The sequence below is a fragment of the Amblyraja radiata genome, chromosome 34 (genome assembly GCF_010909765.2).
Source record: "Amblyraja radiata isolate CabotCenter1 chromosome 34, sAmbRad1.1.pri, whole genome shotgun sequence".
NCBI lineage: Eukaryota > Metazoa > Chordata > Chondrichthyes > Rajiformes > Rajidae > Amblyraja > Amblyraja radiata.
Genome location: NC_045989.1, coordinates 19969691 through 19986681, shown reverse-complemented (window position 1 = coordinate 19986681; position 16991 = coordinate 19969691). Strand labels below are relative to the sequence as shown.

The window sequence follows — 16991 nt, the reverse complement described above, 5'->3', positions numbered from 1 at the left end:
AGCTGTATGATGCTGCTTGATAAGGGATTAGTAAAGTATTTTTCTTAACTACCATTTCAAACATGGTTCCTGGATGTATATGTTGATATCAGATAATTTATGATCATGGTATTTATTTGGAATAGGTTAGAATAGTGGCGATATGCTTTTTTTTTTTAAACATGGGACATTGCACAACTAGAATTATACACAGTAGATATGCAGGATTAGACTTGATGGGCCGATTGGCCTAATTCTGCTCCTATGTTTTATGGTCTTGTAGGATTACCATCTCACATGACCTCCACTGCACACAATGTTGTTGGGTCCTCTGCATGGAGAGTATCTCTCTCCACCACTTCCCAAATCCAAGACAGATCTCTGGACTGAGTTTTTAGTTTTAATGAGTCATAACAACTCCTACTGCAAGTGTTATTACGACAGATTGCTCATGAAATTGATCTTAGATTTGGTGAGAAGGCCCAGGGAAGCCCCGCTGTGTCACACCACGTGGTCTTGCTGTTATGTGGTGGCTCTTGCTAATTGTGATGAAACTGAAGAGTCACTCATGACAAATTGCTCTTCAACTTCACATCATTAAGCTGTGAACAAGGAGATTATCCTCGCGATTTAACAGCTTTGGAGACTCGGTGCTTCCAGTCCGAATGAACAAAGGGGCAACTGTCACAAAACCTAAGCTTCCATTCTAGTGCCAGGTTCTGGAGGTCATATATAGCTATAGACTCAGATTTTCCAATAATGAAAAGATGATATACCAGACAGTTAGCTACACACATTAAAAATTTATTTGACTTACAAAGACTGGGACGCACAACTATTTTGGGTATAGTTTCAAGCGGGAGATGTAAAGTCCATACTTTGCTCAGTCCACACAGAAATGCAATGAATTTGGTACAGAACACAGACACAAAATATGAGAAGACAACTTCACAGACAATGTGCCAAATACTGTCTTATGGTCCTCAGGATTTACTTACCATGTTTAGCAGGATGTACATACAGAAAACAAGTACAATAAATTAAAAGGTATATTACAGGCAAAATAGAAGACCATACAGAGCTGTTGGTCGCATGTTATCTTAATTCACAGAATAAAATAACTTAAATATCAGAATGTTACATAAAGTGTTGGGCCAGTTAGCCAGACATTCATCCAAGGAAATCCAATCTTTTACACATAATAGGACTTCCAATTTTAATTTAATTTTAAATACAAATATTGTCATATCATACTTTATATTATAGTGCAATGTTCAGATTCAACGGATATACTAACAATAATGCTAATTCAAAATGAACAAAAATACCATCTAATTTCCTTGCTTTTCAAGTATAGATATACAATGCTATAATTAGACTGTACTACACAATATCATGATGAATAGTTTGCAATAAGGACAACAGTCTCAAAAAGGTTTAAGAAGTGTGCAATAAAGGCATTAATGTTTCATTCAATAGATTTAACTTGAGTGATTAAATTAAAAAATATCTATAAACTGACAAATTAAACTATACATCTGAATGATATTGGATACCATTTTTGCATTGCAACCTTCAGTTAAGATTATTTATCTGCCTCAGTGTTAATGTTGAAAATTCTTTCAAAGATGACAAAATAATGAATTTAAATTCTAGAAATCAATTCACGCCATCATTACACATGGGATTTTACAATAAATTATGACATAGTTTTCCTCAGTGCAGATGGATTTTAGCTATGGGCACATAGTTTTAATGTCCATCACTTAGAGTACACTAAAAATTCTGCATTGTGTTCACAGTGCACAACCAACAACCTGCAACTGCATTGCTTTTAAGTGATAATACAGTTCATGCATGTCTGTCCTATGGGTTTTTATATGGATTCTTAAGCCTTTATACCACAAAGCCACACTATATTTCTTTAAATGACTCTCTTCACATGTATTTCAAGCCTTCCAAGATCCGATGCTAATAGAAGAGTTCTGCAAAATGCCGAACCGGGGATCTCATTCCCAAACATCAAGCAGTCTAAATGACAGCTTACGCATTCCCACACTATATGCGAGTTGCCCATGTTTTAGAATAACCAGAAACCAGAATAAGCCCAGTAAACTACAAGATGTCAAATACTCCAGTCGGAATATTAAAATTATCCGGCAAAACTCTCGTCTTCAAAGTTCCATCGGCTCCACAGGAAAAGATGCGATTAGTTGGCCGGATTTCCAGCTGCACAATCCCTGCGCCAATGTTACGAAAGATCGACTGCTTGGCATGTTCATTAGTGAATGAGTGGATTAAGCCATGACTTGTCAACCTCCACACCTGCAAAACAAACACTTTCATAATTCTCCCAAATTCATGTCAACTTTAGATTTTTTTTATTTTAATATATTTTTTTATTAAAGGTAATCAATTACAATGCTTCAAACAACTTTATATCAAATTAATTCAATTTGCATTAAGTAAAACACTAGTAATACTTATCTACTGTTTTTTTAGAAATAATGATAGAGAAAGAATAGAGAAAGAATAAATCATTAAGAGAGTGATTAAATAATAATTTGATTATATATAAGAAAGAAAAGAGAAACGAAAAAAAAACAAAAAAAAAAAACAAACATTTTTAGTAACCACAATATGTATTATTAATAACACTACTACAAGTGATAGTATCAATAAAGACATATATGTAATTCCAATATAAAAATGAATTATTCTCACCAAATCCCGCAGGGTGCACGTCGAGCTGTGTTGCCAAGAACAGCTACTTCTCTAAATACTGTATATATGGAGACCATATCTGTTCAAAAGAATTATACTTGTCCAATAGGACAAATCTAATTCTTTCCAGATGTAACGTCTCCATCATCTCTGTTGCCCACATTTTGGTTGTGGGGGATAATGTTCCCTTCCAAAATTTCAATATGATTTTTTTTCCAATTATTAAACAGTAATCAAAGAAATTTCTTTGATTTACTGTAAGTGATAGATGTAAATCCGGAATTCCAAATATTATTAGCTTTGGGTTAGGGTCCAATTTAACTTTGATGACTTCAGAAATAACTTTAAAGATTTCTGTCCAGTAATAATTCAATTTAGGACATGTAACGAAACTATGTATTAAATTTGCCTCTGCTTTCTTGCACTTATCACAAATAGCGCAGAGATTCGGAAAAATACTATTTAATTTAGTTTTCGAATAATGTAACCTATATAATACTTTAAATTGTATCAGTATATGTCTGGCGTTTAATGAACACCGGTGTATTCGTTGTAGACTTTCTTCCCAGTTTTCTTTTGTTATAGCCAATCCCATTTCATTTTCCCATGCTTGACGATATACTTCCGTTATTGGATTCTCCTTATCCAAAATGATGTTATATATATAGGCTATTAATTTTTCTGTATTTGGATATAAATTAAACAGTTCATCTAACAATCCTGCTTCTTTATTTTTATAATCTTGTGTATTGGATTTAATATAATCTCTAATTTGTAAATACCTAAACAAATGTTGTGGAGACAATCCATAAATATCTTGTAACTCCTGGAATAAAAGAAATTTTCCTTTTCTATACAGATGTTCTATCCTTGTAATTCCTAAATCATCCCATTGTTTAAACCCCCCATCTAATATAGCAGGTTTAAACGATGGATTATTCATAATTGGTAATCTAAATGAGAGATTATCCAAGTGTAGAGTCTTAACTATTTGTTTCCAAATACGTCTATTATTATATATTATTAGGTTGTCTTTATAATATTTTTTTTGTACTTCCGTTGGTGCAAAAATTATCGAACCTACATTGAAAGGTAGACAGTCCTCCTTTTCTATATTTAACCATGTCGGTTCATGATCCATATTTACCCACCAGAAATTCATATTCTTAATCTGAACAGCCCAAAAATAATATAAAAAGTTTGGAAGTGCTAATCCTCCATTTATCTTAGCTTTGCATAGATGTTTTTTATTTATTCTGTGATTTTTATAATCCCAAATAAAGCTATTGACAATATTATCAATTTTTTTAAAAAAAGTTTTCGGAAGAAAAAAAGGAATAGCCTGAAACAAATATAACAACTGCGGTAGAAATACCATCTTTATGGCACTTATTCTACCAATCATGGATATAGGCAGTGTTTTCCAATATAAAATATTTTTTCTAAGTTTATCTAATAGTTGAGGATAGTTGGATTTTATTAATGAGTTATGAGTTTTAGTTACGTTAATCCCTAAATATTTAAGTTTGTCTGTAACTACTTTTAATGGGTATTGTTGTAATGTATTAAGATTTATTCCTGTTATTGGCATAATCTCGCTTTTATCCCAATTAATCCTATACCCAGAAAATGCACCAAACTTAGTTATAATGTTTAGCAGGTTGGGAATACTAATTTCCGGTTTTGTAATATAAATCAAAACATCATCTGCATATAAAGAAATTTTATTAATTGTTGTATCAGTATTATAGCCATATATTTCAGGTTCAGATCTAATTTTTTCCGCCAATGGTTCTATCACCAATGCGAACAATAAGGGTGATAACGGACATCCCTGTCTGCATCCCCTAGAGAGTTTGAATTTGGCTGATAAAATTTGGTTAGTCAAAATTCTTGCCATAGGATTCGACTTTAGATTTTACTTCATTTACTTTCTCTTCTATTTAGACTTCAGAGATAGTGCCGAAACAGACCTTTCGGCCCACCAAGTCCATGCCGACCAGTGATCACCCTGTACACTAGCACTATACTCAACACTAGGGACAACTTTTACCAAAGCCAATTAACCTACATGTCTCTGGAATGTGGAAGAAAACCCACGTGGTCACAGGCAGAAAGTGCAATCTCCGTACAGACGGTACCCATAGTCAGGATCGAACCCGGGTCTCTGGCTCTGTAAGGCAGCAAATCTATCACTGCGCCATTGTGCAAATAACGTGTTACTTCATAATCAAATATGTCCATTTAGTCAGTTCCGCAATTAAATTTTAGCAAAAAATGACTAAATAATTTTTTTGTACCGTACAAGCCACACAGGATTTACTTACCATGTTTAGCAGGATGTACATACAGAAAACAAGTACAATAAATTAAAAGGTATATTACAGGCAAAATAGAAGACCATACAGAGCTCTTCTTGGGCGCATGTTATCTTAATTCATAGAAAGATTGCTGCCTACAATTAAAATCTTCAGGTTAGTAAAATTGCATTAGAAAACTGTAGTATTAATTGCATGTTTACAGAAAATGCCCTACACCGATAGAAATGACCATTCCTGGTTGTGAAGTATCAGGTGTGTCAACTGATGTACCACAGGTGGTAGATAGAGACTGAAGCAAAACAAACACATTGATGATGTGGAGTGTTAATTGGAGGTCCAGGCCAGTGCCCGCTATCAACTTCACAGCTGTGATAAAAGATAATTGAGAACATGTAGAACCGAGGCAAAGAAATGGAGGGGAGGCATCAGTGCGGAAGAACAAGTTTGACTATTGGGGCTGAGTGTGTTATTAATAGCAGACTCCATGATGTCGGCATTTTTCGTCATAATCATTCTGTGGCTACTCCCTTCGATATCAAGCTTTAAATGCCTGGTCCTACAACTGAACAGAGTGCCCAATTCAACATGCAACAGTCTTGCACCTTTGCAATTATACTATTAACTTTGTCCAAAAAATCCTAACCGTTAAAGCAGAACAGATCTACATCACTTTGCACAGCCAATGTTCTGTTTTGTAAAAAGGAAATTGGCAATATATGAAAAAAAATCAATAAGTTGAGGGTGGAAATCCAGAGTACAAGCAGGTTGTGCTAGTTTACAAACGTAGATTGTTAAAACATCAGATTAATTGGCACCGTACGAGCATAATTGGTGAGAGTATTAGTATATGAACACACCAAAAAATGACCAAGTATAAAATGCTTAATAATTAAGACACAATGGGACAATGTATGACTGATGCAGACTCCAATGTTGTTGCACTTCAAATGCAAAAGACAATGGCTGCAGAGGAAAAGCCAGAGGTTGCTATTCTAGCAGGAACATTCAAAACACATACCCTCCCTTGCTGATCCCATCCCTGTCATCTGAATAAGACGTATCAATGGTATCCAGTGGCCATATTCAGCTGATTGCTTTTCCATATTAGTTAGAAATCCACATCAGAATGTTGGAAACTTGTGGCAGCAGGTTTCAGTGGGTAAAACATATAGCCTATGGACTTTGAGACAAGTCTAATGGAGGTTTTTGCGCAGAAGCCTTACCTTCATATTCCCTTCTGCTGAGCCTGTAATGAAATAATCCTCAGTGGCGTCCAGAGCAAGAGCTTTAATAGCTGAATCATGTGCCTGAAATGTGTGTAGCAATTGTCTCTGCCTTATGTCAAAAATGCAGACAAAGCCCTTCCTGCCCCCAGAGATGAGAAGTTGCTGTTTTGGTGCATATTGCAGCACTGTGGCACCATTTTCATGGCAGGCAAAGCCTAGGGATTAAAGAAAAAGCATTAAAGCACATTAGTCTTAAAAATTATGGTTAGCATAACAAATGAATCATGCACAAATGTCATTACAGTACCCAAATGACAATTCTAATAATTTCAATGTTGATAATATTGTGTTGCCTTGATGCCTATACACATTATATAGTTTCAAACAAATTCATCATGCAGCAAGAGAAAAATCAGGACACTCCAATCTTCCAGCACCTCATCCGTGTATAATGGTAATTCAAACTGCGCCTGCAATTTCTCCTCTAGCTTCCCACAGAGTCCTCCGATATATCTGATCAGGCCCGGGATCAATGCTTTAGTCGTTGCACCACTGAATTCTTTAATTTTCTTTTAAGTGGGAACACACGAAAAGAACCATGCTATCTGGTTGTAGGTCACTGATTGTATAGCAGAAAGAATATTTCCAGTGAGATGCCAACTTAAAAGTAGCCTAGAACCATTAAGACTATTTTTCATGTGCATCTTACACATAATCTAAACTTTGCTGGAATAGATTGTGCTAGTATTTGGTACAATCTAAACCTCAGGGAAAACCTAGAAGTACATTGTGTTGCGATTGCCAATGTCCAACATGTGGTCTCTACACTTGTATTGATATGTTGCACCACTTTGCCTCCGGTTCCTAGCGTTTGAACATTATTACAGCTGGTTCCATTACCACAACCCTTTATATCATATACATCAGAACTACATGATGTGAGCACACTTAAAACAAAGAGTAAAACACAATTTCTAACAAAGACATAAAATAATTCCTCAGAGTGGTTGATTCGTAGAATTCCACTAAAATGTAAAAATGGAAAATAGTACAATATTTCTATCACTAACAGGTATTATAAAGGTTAGAAACAATGGTCGTACCATGCACAAGACTGTTATGTGGTGAAATTAGTGTATCCCAAAGGCAAACATTTCTGGAAAGAGAAGTAGAATTGTCAGTTAAAATCCAATCACACCTTTTCAACATTTAATATTCAGCAGTCCTACCATTGTAGAAAAACAAACAAACAGATCAATTTCCTGGTTCCTCTCCCACGACCCTTACCAAGCTGTAGAATTTGTTTGCGAAATCTGTTCTGGATTCACTCGAGTCTGGTTGCTGATGATCTCTTATTGCACAGACACGTTGTGTCCTGTTTTAGAGAATACGAGACTTCTCTGCTGTTATCAGGCTACTGAACGGTCCTCCATAAGTGAGGGTGTAGTTCCGATCTTCCAATCTACCTTATTATAGACAGGACCTTTTTCTCTGTTACTGAAACTGGCATTTTTCACTTTGCATTACCTATTGCCCTAGTGTATGGTTTGATTGAACTCACGTATACTATGATCTGCTTTAACTGGATAGCACACTAACGAAAGCTTTTCACTGTACCTCAGTTCACATAATAGTAATAAACCAATACCAAGAGAGGGCAGAACAACACTCTTCTTATAAACTACAGAGAAAGATCTTTCTTCACATGGGACCACAGAAAATTCAATAAAGAGTAAAAGATTTGCTCTTTAGGATTAATGTTACAATTAACAGAAGTAATTAGTTATGATATCAGTAAATAATGTTGAATCGATAAAGAAAATACACCAACACAAATTGAGAAAAAAGCATTTTAGAAAATGCTTCCTAGATATGGAAGCAAATCTTCTTTGATTATTACAGGAGTTTGTTGTACCTGCCGTCATTGGATTGCCCTGCTGTGGTTATGAGGCTTGAGGAGGTAACGAATGCGAAGTCACCAGCAGCTTTACTGTGGCACTGCCAACTCTGCAATTAATCAGACAATGCACTGTAACTGCACAGTATCCCAAACAATGCACTGCAATAGCACAGTATCCCAAACACACTGTAACAGACAGCATCTCAAACACAGTTATAGCACAGTATCTCAAACACACTGTAACAGACAGTAACTCAAACACATTGTAACAGACAGCATCTCAAACACACTGTAATAGCACATCAAAAAGCTGTAACAGCACAGCATTGCAAACAGAATCATTTGCTTTGTTTTTTGAAGTAATGGTTCATTGTGTTACAATTACTGCAAGAACTGAAATACTACATTTGAAGTATTCAATATTTAGAAGAAAGACAACTCTTTCTCTAAACTAAGCAAATCTACAACTTTACAAGGGATAAAGAAATACTGAACTAATTTTTAGTATTGTTATAAAGTCCAAGAGAAAATTATTTATTTGGCAAACCTAAAATATCAGTAGACGTTAACAAGTTACAAGATGATTTCTATAACTTACAAGATAAGGTTTGGGGTTAGATCCAGTCTGGTTGACTTGCCAAAGGCTGAGATAACCTTCTCCGTCTGCTACTCCCAACTACAAAATAAAAAAAAAGACATCTGTAAAGGTTATATTTTAGCCAAACCTTTCCGGAACTATTGTTAAAGAGTGATGAATACTGGGGGAGGTGTTCCTTTGTCCCAGCAATGCTTGCCCTTGAACCACGCTGTCTGGTCTTCTACTGGGAGCTGGCTTTCAGTGCAATGTGTAGGAAGGAACCACACCTGGAGTATTGTGTATGTAATTTGAGGAAGGACATCCTTGCTATTGAGGGAGTACAGCCTAGGTTCACCAGATTAATTTCCGGGATGGCGGGGTTGACATATGACGAAAGAATGGATCACCTGGGGTTGTATTCACTGGAATTTAGAAGGATGAGAGGAGATCTTATAGAAACATATAACATTTTTAAGGGAGTCACCTATAAATACATTTAAATGTGCTATCTGTTTCTTTGAACAGATGCATTCCTTCTGAAACAGTCATACACTTTTCACTGGGGGAGAAATTGAACTGTAGTCATCAATACTAAACGTTTGAGTGTCAGTTGCTTCTAATGTTCATTTTTATTTGGTTCTTTCATCACAATAACAATGGAACATACATTTTGTAATAAAACGGGTCACGCTTGGATAAATATTTTGCATTTTCATTCCAATAATTTTCAAAACTTTTCTCAAAAATTTAATGGGTGAGAAAATTCTATCATTTCCGGAAGACGACACCTGAGCGTGCAACAATAATAAACGTACAGTAAATACTAACCTTATTGCCTTGGGTATTAAAATAAAGTCGGGTAACCCTGGCATTTCCAGCTTGCCGGAAACATATAACCTGCTGTGGCCGATTCCATTCAAACATTCGGACACTTCCATCTTGTGCGCCTGTGAGATCTGATTGGTACGAAATGGAGGAAGTTGTCAGTTCAGAGGCCAAGTACAAACATATATGAATACATTATTTTTGCTTACAATAAATTAGTGAGCAACTAGTTTTTCTTTTCATTCATAATAAAAAATTGCATTCTTTAAGTTCAAAATAAATGACTGGCTCAACCTCTTGTTTCAAAGGATTTGATACTCATCAATAATTAATTGGATTAGTATGGAGTACAAATGTCATGCCCTGCCTTTTGTCGGCTTGAATGCAAAGGGATTCTGAAACTAGGATTCAGAATTAGAAATACATCAGGTAAATGTCATCAGTGTGTAATCTCATATCAGTTGCCTTTGATTCTGCATTTACAGAAGTAAGCAGATGAAGCAACTAATTCACAAAGATATTAGAAAGCAGTTGTTTAATGCTCAATCGAATACAAAAAATAGGGAGGGATGCTTCAATTAGACAGAGCCTTGGTAAGACTTCATTTGGAATACTATGTACTTCATTAGTTTCTTTAATAAAATAAAGATGTTAGTGTGTTGGTTGCAGTTCAGAGGTTTAACAACTTGAGACCTGGAATACGCAGGTTGACATACAAGGAAAGGCTATATATTTTTGTTTAGTTTAGTTTAGGAAAGTGAGAGCGGACTTGATTGAAACACGAGATCCCAAAGAGACTTGACAAGGTAGATGTGGAGAGGATGATGTTTAATTAGCTTGCAGAAAGTCACCAAGATACTTGAAACTTGCTCTACAGAACAATACACAGTTCCTCCAAGGCCTATGTGGGTATTGTTTCAGCATGTTAGCATTTTGTACAGCATGGTCTTCATTGTATAGTGTTGTATGCCTGACCATACTGTCAATGGATAGTCTTTGTTGGCCAATAATCAACTTTAGGTGTGTGTGATTGTCAATGTTGCTGTTACAGCATACTAATGCCAAAGGTGGACATTATCACTCAGGTTCTAGGTGCATAAAAGCTTGCCTTTTGTTAGATACCAGTTAAGCAAAGGAGGACAATAAGTCTATTTAGTTCCTTTATGGAATTGAGGTGCAGTGCATGTATGTACAGACAATGTACAGACACCAAGAGGTAGCCTGCAATTCTTGTACAGTTTTGTGCTCTTGGTGCCTGCTGGTTTTTGGCAAGAATAAAACACAGTTTCGGTCCCTTTGAATAAACAAAATGATAGCATATCTTAATCTGATGAAATATTGTAAAACATCTCCAGCTGCACACTGGAAGAAGCCAGACACAAATTTTCATTGCCAATGACGATGTGTGGAATTTGGCAGGGAGTGGGTTTAATTTGGATTTATTCTAATAAACAACCTGGAATTAAAATATACCATCACCAACGGCAACAAGGAACTACCTAATTATCACTAGGGGAGGAAATGAACTGCCCTTACCTAGTGTGGCTTATGAATAACTTCAGACCCATAGCCCCCCCCCCTCACCTCACCTGTATCCACCTATTATTTGCTTTGACCTGCCCTTCCTCGCCTCCAGCTTTCACTGCTCCCCATCCCTCCTGGCCCCAGACCACAATCAGTCTGACGAAGGATACAAGAGTACATACAGGCCCAGTGAAAATGATGAAAGGAACACATCACCACTCTCCATCATGCATGCTTTGCATTGTTGGACAGTTCTCACATAGGCTCAGAACTGGACTGGAAACAAATCATCCTTAATCTCAAGGGAGTTCCCAAGGCAGAGGAGGCAACAACTAAATGAACCACCAATATTGCTTCTGGAGCAGTTTGATTCATCAAAATGCACAGTGGATTCTGATGCTAGTTTCAAGGATCTAGGATCATAAACAGGGCCTAATGATCTCAATTTTATGCCAATATTGCCTTCTGGTTTCCGGGGCTGCAGATTACAAAGCTTTGCATGAAGGTACATATGCATTGTTAACTTGTGATAAAGAACAAATGACTGCTTTAAACATATTGTCATTTATTTTTAATTCTATTTGGTCTTTGAGCAGAAGGTATGCAAGGTCTGTTAGGTCCGAGAAACAGAATTAGCTTCATCTCATTTAAGCACTCACAGTATCGGTGAGCTGGATGGGAGGTCATTCTCTTCACATTATTCAAGTTTCTCTTTATGATCTGAAATGAGGAAAATATATAAATCAACAAATGTACTGGAAAAATTATGTTTTCATTTTGAGTAAATGGTGGTTCATTATAACTATTATTTGTATAAGCTATAAGCCATAGGAGCAGAATTAGACCATCCAGGCCATCGAGTCGGCTGTGTCATTTGATCATGGGTGATCTATTTTTCCCCTCTCAACCCCATTTTCCTGCCTTCTCCCGTAACCTTACTAATCAAGAACCTATCAATCTCTGCTTTAAAAATACTCAATGACGGTATCCACAGCCGTCTGTGGCAATGTATTCCACAGATTCATCACTTTCTGGCTAAAGATATTCCTCCTCAACTTCATTCTAAAATGTGCCACCTTTTATTCTCATGACGTGCCCTCTGGTCCAAGATTCTTCCATTATTAGAACGATTCTCTACATATTCACTCTATCCAGGGCCTTCATTTTTCGGTAGGTTTCAACGAGATCACTCCTCATCCTTCTAAACTCCAGCAAGTTCAGGCCCAAAGCCATCAAACGCTCCTCTTACATTAACCTCATTACCTCAAGGGCCATTCTCGTTTGATTAACACGTAGAAATTGTTTTGAAGTATCATCAAACAAAATATTCTTTAAAAACCTACAACTACTGTAATAACTTGCAAATCTTTACAATTACATTCACTTGCACTTCATTGAAAAAAAATGCTGGTTTTCTCTTTCACTTTTATCTCTATTTACTTTCCTGAAGATATAAACAATGAAAAAGCTTTGTAAGTTTAGTCTACTCTTCTACAGTGCTCTCCATAATGGCCTTTAATAAAATCTGACAATGTGCACTTTAACCACATGTGATTCTTTCTATTACAAATCTCAAATTGTGAAGTACAGAGGCAAATAAATAAATAATGGGTCTTTGTCTCAAACATTATGGAGGGCACTGTATAGTTAAGCTTGGCTTTCAGGCCAAGTTTAAGATCTTCTTTGTTTACCTGGCTGAAATCAATGACTTAACCTGTAAAATCTGGCCCAAATTCCATCCTGAGACTTTTGTTGCATGTACAACTGAGCTGTATATTTTCTATTTTGTCCTATATGACTATATCTTGTGCCATATTTAAACTCCCTGGAAATCCATGTTCCATGCAATTAAGAGTTTATGGAAATAAAAACAGGTTATGAGTAAATTAAAGTCTTCATTATAAGTAAAGTTTACAAATGAAAACTCAATAAACTAAGTCCTAGTTTTTGTGAGGTTTTAAAAAGATTGGAATTCACTTAAAATAACTATATAAATAAACACTATAAACATTGGGATGGTGCAGATAAATAAAAAGGGTCGATGGTTGAAGAGGAAAAGCCAACATACAAGATGAAATTACAAATACAAGGGAGACTAAAAGATGTTAAAGGAAGGAAACCAATGGTGGTATGCAGGGAAAATATTTTATAAAGCAATATTTTAGAAATATATTAGGCATAAAGAGCATAGTTAAGTACGTGGGTCACAAGAGGAGAGGTCAATGAGTAGGTGAGAGATAAATGAAAAATATTTAGCAATTCTTAGCATTTTGTTTTCAAGGTTTACCTCCTCAAATAACCTTTATGTTCGCAAATAATAAGGAAGAGGCAAGTCCTAAACTGATTAAATTCAAAAGGAGTTACCTTATAAACAAAAATAACAGTATTGTAGGAGTTAGGTAACTCCAGACTTACCACAGTGGCTCCTGTGTTGGTCTGCCCACTTCCTAGCCAAGGCATTGAAGAAGAATTAGAAAGCTGGCTGGATGAAAAATGAGTTGTACTTGTTTGGGTGGTGCTCCCCCCTGAGCGATGCTCAAGATCGTCAGAACTGTAAGATATATCAATAATTAGACACTAATAAATTAATTTCCAAATTCAAGGGCGATGCAAAATTTAGAGGGGAGAGCAGGTTGGACAGTCTATAAACGTTTACAATGACAGGAGTTGACCAAGGAAAGACACAAAGCGTATCAGGTCGGCCATAAATGAATTGGAAGGAACAGCAGATGCTGGTTTAAACCGAAGATAGACACAAAAAGCTGGAGTAACTCAGCGGGCCAGACAGCATCTCTGAAGAAAAGGAATAGGTGACGTTTCGGGACGAGAGGGTGACGGAATAGGTGACATTTCAGATCAGGCTAAAGAAGTGTCTTGACCCAAAACGTTATCTATTCCTTTTCTCCAGAGTGCTATCCGACCCGCTGAGTTACTTCAGCTTTTTGTGTCTATCTTAGGCCATAAATAACAGCTATTTGGGCCAAATAGCCCATTTCTGTAGAAACAAAGAACTGCAGATACTGTTTTATATCAAACTTGGACACAAAGCACTGGAGTAACTCAGTGGGTCAGACAGCATTTCTGGAGAAACACTTCCACGCTCCCATTTCTGTGCCGCATATTCTAAATTATTATAACTTCAGATGATGCGAGCATTTTAGTTAAAGTCCAAATAGGGATACATTATACAGTGAATGACAGGGCCCAGAAGAGTGTTGTAGAACAGAGATCAAAGGGTACAAGTGCATTGTTCTTTGAAAGTGACGCCACAGGTAGATAGGATGGTTAAAGTGGCATCTGGTATGCTTGCCTTGATCAGTCGGAGCACTTTGTGGAAAGATAATGAGACTATTGGTGAGTATTTTTAGAGTATTGCAGGAGGTTCTGATCATCATATTATTGGAAAGATGTGATTAATATTTAGATAATGCAAAAAAGATTCACAAGGATGTTACAGGGACTCGACTCGGCGAGTTACAAGGAGAGTTTGGATAGACTAGGACTGGTTTCCCCGGAGCAAACAAAGCTGAGGGGTGACCTTAAAGAGGTTTACAACATCATGAGGGGTGTAGATAACTTCATTATTATTTTACCCAGGGTAGGGAAGTCTAAAACTAGAGGGCACAGGTTTAAGAGGTAAAAGATTTAAAGTTGCTCTGACGGAGACATTTTTCACACAGATTTTGATGGATATATGGAATGAGCTGCCAAAAGAAGTGCTAGAGGCAGGAATAATCACAACATTAAAAAAATCATGACACAAAGCGCTAGAGTAACTCAGCTGGTCAGGCAGCATTGCTGGAAAACATTGATAGGTGACTCTGGTCTGAAGAACGGTCCAGATCCAAAACATCACCTATCCATGTTCTCCAACGATGCTGCCTCATCCGCCGAGTTACTCCAGTACTGTAAACAAGCATCAGCAGTTTTGTGTATCCACATTTAAAATATGTGGACAGGTACAGGGATAGGAAAGGTTTTGAGGGATATGGGCCAAATGCAAGTAAATGAGACAAGCTCAGGTGGACATCTCTGTTGGCACGGACAAATTGTGCGGAAGGGCTTGCTTCCTTGTTGTTTACAACTCTATAAAAGCATTCTAAAAGATTAAGTAAAGTTAATAACCTTCTGGAATCTCTGTCTGAATCTTCGCCAATCCAGGTAAAAGGCTGAGCAGCTAGAATTGCAGATACATCAAGTTCTTGTACATCATGCGTGGAAGCCAGAGCTATCTCATTGGAGTTTGCCTTTTATGAGGGGAGAAAAACATAAAACTAAATTCAAACCAAAGTGAGAGTAAAGAAAGTCTTCTCAATAAACTGGAAGGTGCAGTGATATTTACCTTGATAGGCACATCAATCGAAATAATTAAAGAACAAAAATTGCAAAACACTAGCAATCTGGAGGAGAAGTTGTTGAATATACAGCCATATTAATATGAAAGTGGAAGTACTGAGGAGCAGTTACTTTGGGAGGACCGTCTTTCCCAAACAACCTGCAATTATTTTTCTTTTGCAAAAGAAAATGCTGGAGGAACTCAGCGTGTCAGGCAGCATCTGTAGAAGGAATAGACAGGCGACAGACATTTCGGGATGGGACCCTTCAGACTGACGTTTTCTTCTGCAAGTAGCCCTCTAAAGCAGCACAGTAGACAGGCTGATAGTTGGTCCAGTAGAAGCTCCTGAAGCCAGCAGCATGAGGTCACTGCTAAGCCAAGCTCCGAGTAGGTAGGTTTACTGGCAAGAAGAGTGCACAGGGAGTGCTTTAGAGTGAATTACGAATCTTGCCCTTCCTGTCTCCTTCCATCTTGCTGGGTCTTGGAAGTTCTGGGAAGCCTGGTTAACTAGTGATGATACCATTTGTAAATTTTGTTTTTGGATTAAAAGGCACTTGATTTCTTACCTTATTAATTGCAAATGCCATGATGGCATCAGAATCTTTATGAATAATCTTTGATTTTCCACCTGGATAGCCCATATCTGCTTCAACCTAAAATACAATACTACATATAATAGTGTACGGATCAAGATTTCAATAGTTTTAATGCATTTAAGTTCTGTACCAATTATGTTGTTTGCCTTTTTATTTGGAAATAAAATATTCAGCAACATTTTAAAAGAATGACCAGCCTTATCAACTGTTTAATGGTTTTTTGCAATGCAGCAAAAAGCTGTGCATAATAATAATCCATGTAACCCTTTTGAATTCATACAGAATGAATTGGAATTACATTCTCCACAATCACAATGACAGAGCTTTGCATGTGCACGATTATTTACTTTCACACACCATTAAACAAGATGTTGAAGCGAGTGCAATTAGAACAGCTGATAAAGACAAGGGGGTGGGAAAGGGATACTACCTTGTTGCTGCCACGATGGTCCCTGCTGTAGTTTTGTTTGACGCGGTCCACATGGTCTTCTACCGACTACACAACACAGCACACAGTCACAGCACATTACACATGCACAGAAAAAAAATGAATGAAAATGAATAAAATGTTTTTACTGAATTAAAAAATGAAAATCTGGCAGTATTGCATTGGCAAAAGCAGCAATTTTATTATATAGACATTACTGATGGATATTTTCACATTTCACAAAAATGACTAATCAATCCTGTTAATTTGCCATTAGATGAAATGTGCAAAACTTGAAAAGAATAAAAATTACATTAAAATAAAAGGTCACAAACATTATACTGAAGGCACAGAAAGAAATTTCATGACAAACTTAATGACCAAAAAGTACTTTGGTTTGTAAATCTTTTTTATAACAAATTGTGTTGTTTGCAAAGAAAGGTAGAGTGATTTATCTTTGTAGATTGAGAATTATTCATGCTCTGTTACAAATTTTCCAATCGTAACAAGATTTGGGTACAATAGGATTTAAAAAAAAATTCTGAAGAGACTTCTT

General features: G+C 36.5%; 1 protein-coding gene across 4 annotated transcripts in view; it reads right to left on the bottom strand.

The window, feature by feature from the left end:
• Positions 1-762: 762 nt before the first annotated feature.
• The window catches only part of dmxl2 (Dmx like 2), a 95377-nt gene continuing 79148 nt past the window's right edge, over positions 763-16991 (bottom strand). For 3 of the 4 annotated variants that reach the window (XM_033050386.1, XM_033050387.1, XM_033050388.1), the window contains 11 exons: positions 16439-16504; positions 15979-16065; positions 15202-15323; positions 13492-13627; positions 11736-11796; positions 9556-9683; positions 8749-8826; positions 8166-8257; positions 7354-7406; positions 6248-6465; positions 763-2304 (listed from right to left, as the gene is read on the bottom strand). In XM_033050386.1, the coding sequence (XP_032906277.1) occupies positions 2095-2304; positions 6248-6465; positions 7354-7406; positions 8166-8257; positions 8749-8826; positions 9556-9683; positions 11736-11796; positions 13492-13627; positions 15202-15323; positions 15979-16065; positions 16439-16504 (1251 nt within the window). In that variant the 3' untranslated portion in view covers positions 763-2094. The remainder of the gene's footprint in view (positions 2305-6247; positions 6466-7353; positions 7407-8165; positions 8258-8748; positions 8827-9555; positions 9684-11735; positions 11797-13491; positions 13628-15201; positions 15324-15978; positions 16066-16438; positions 16505-16991) is intronic. The other variant, XM_033050389.1, reaches the window with a different exon arrangement.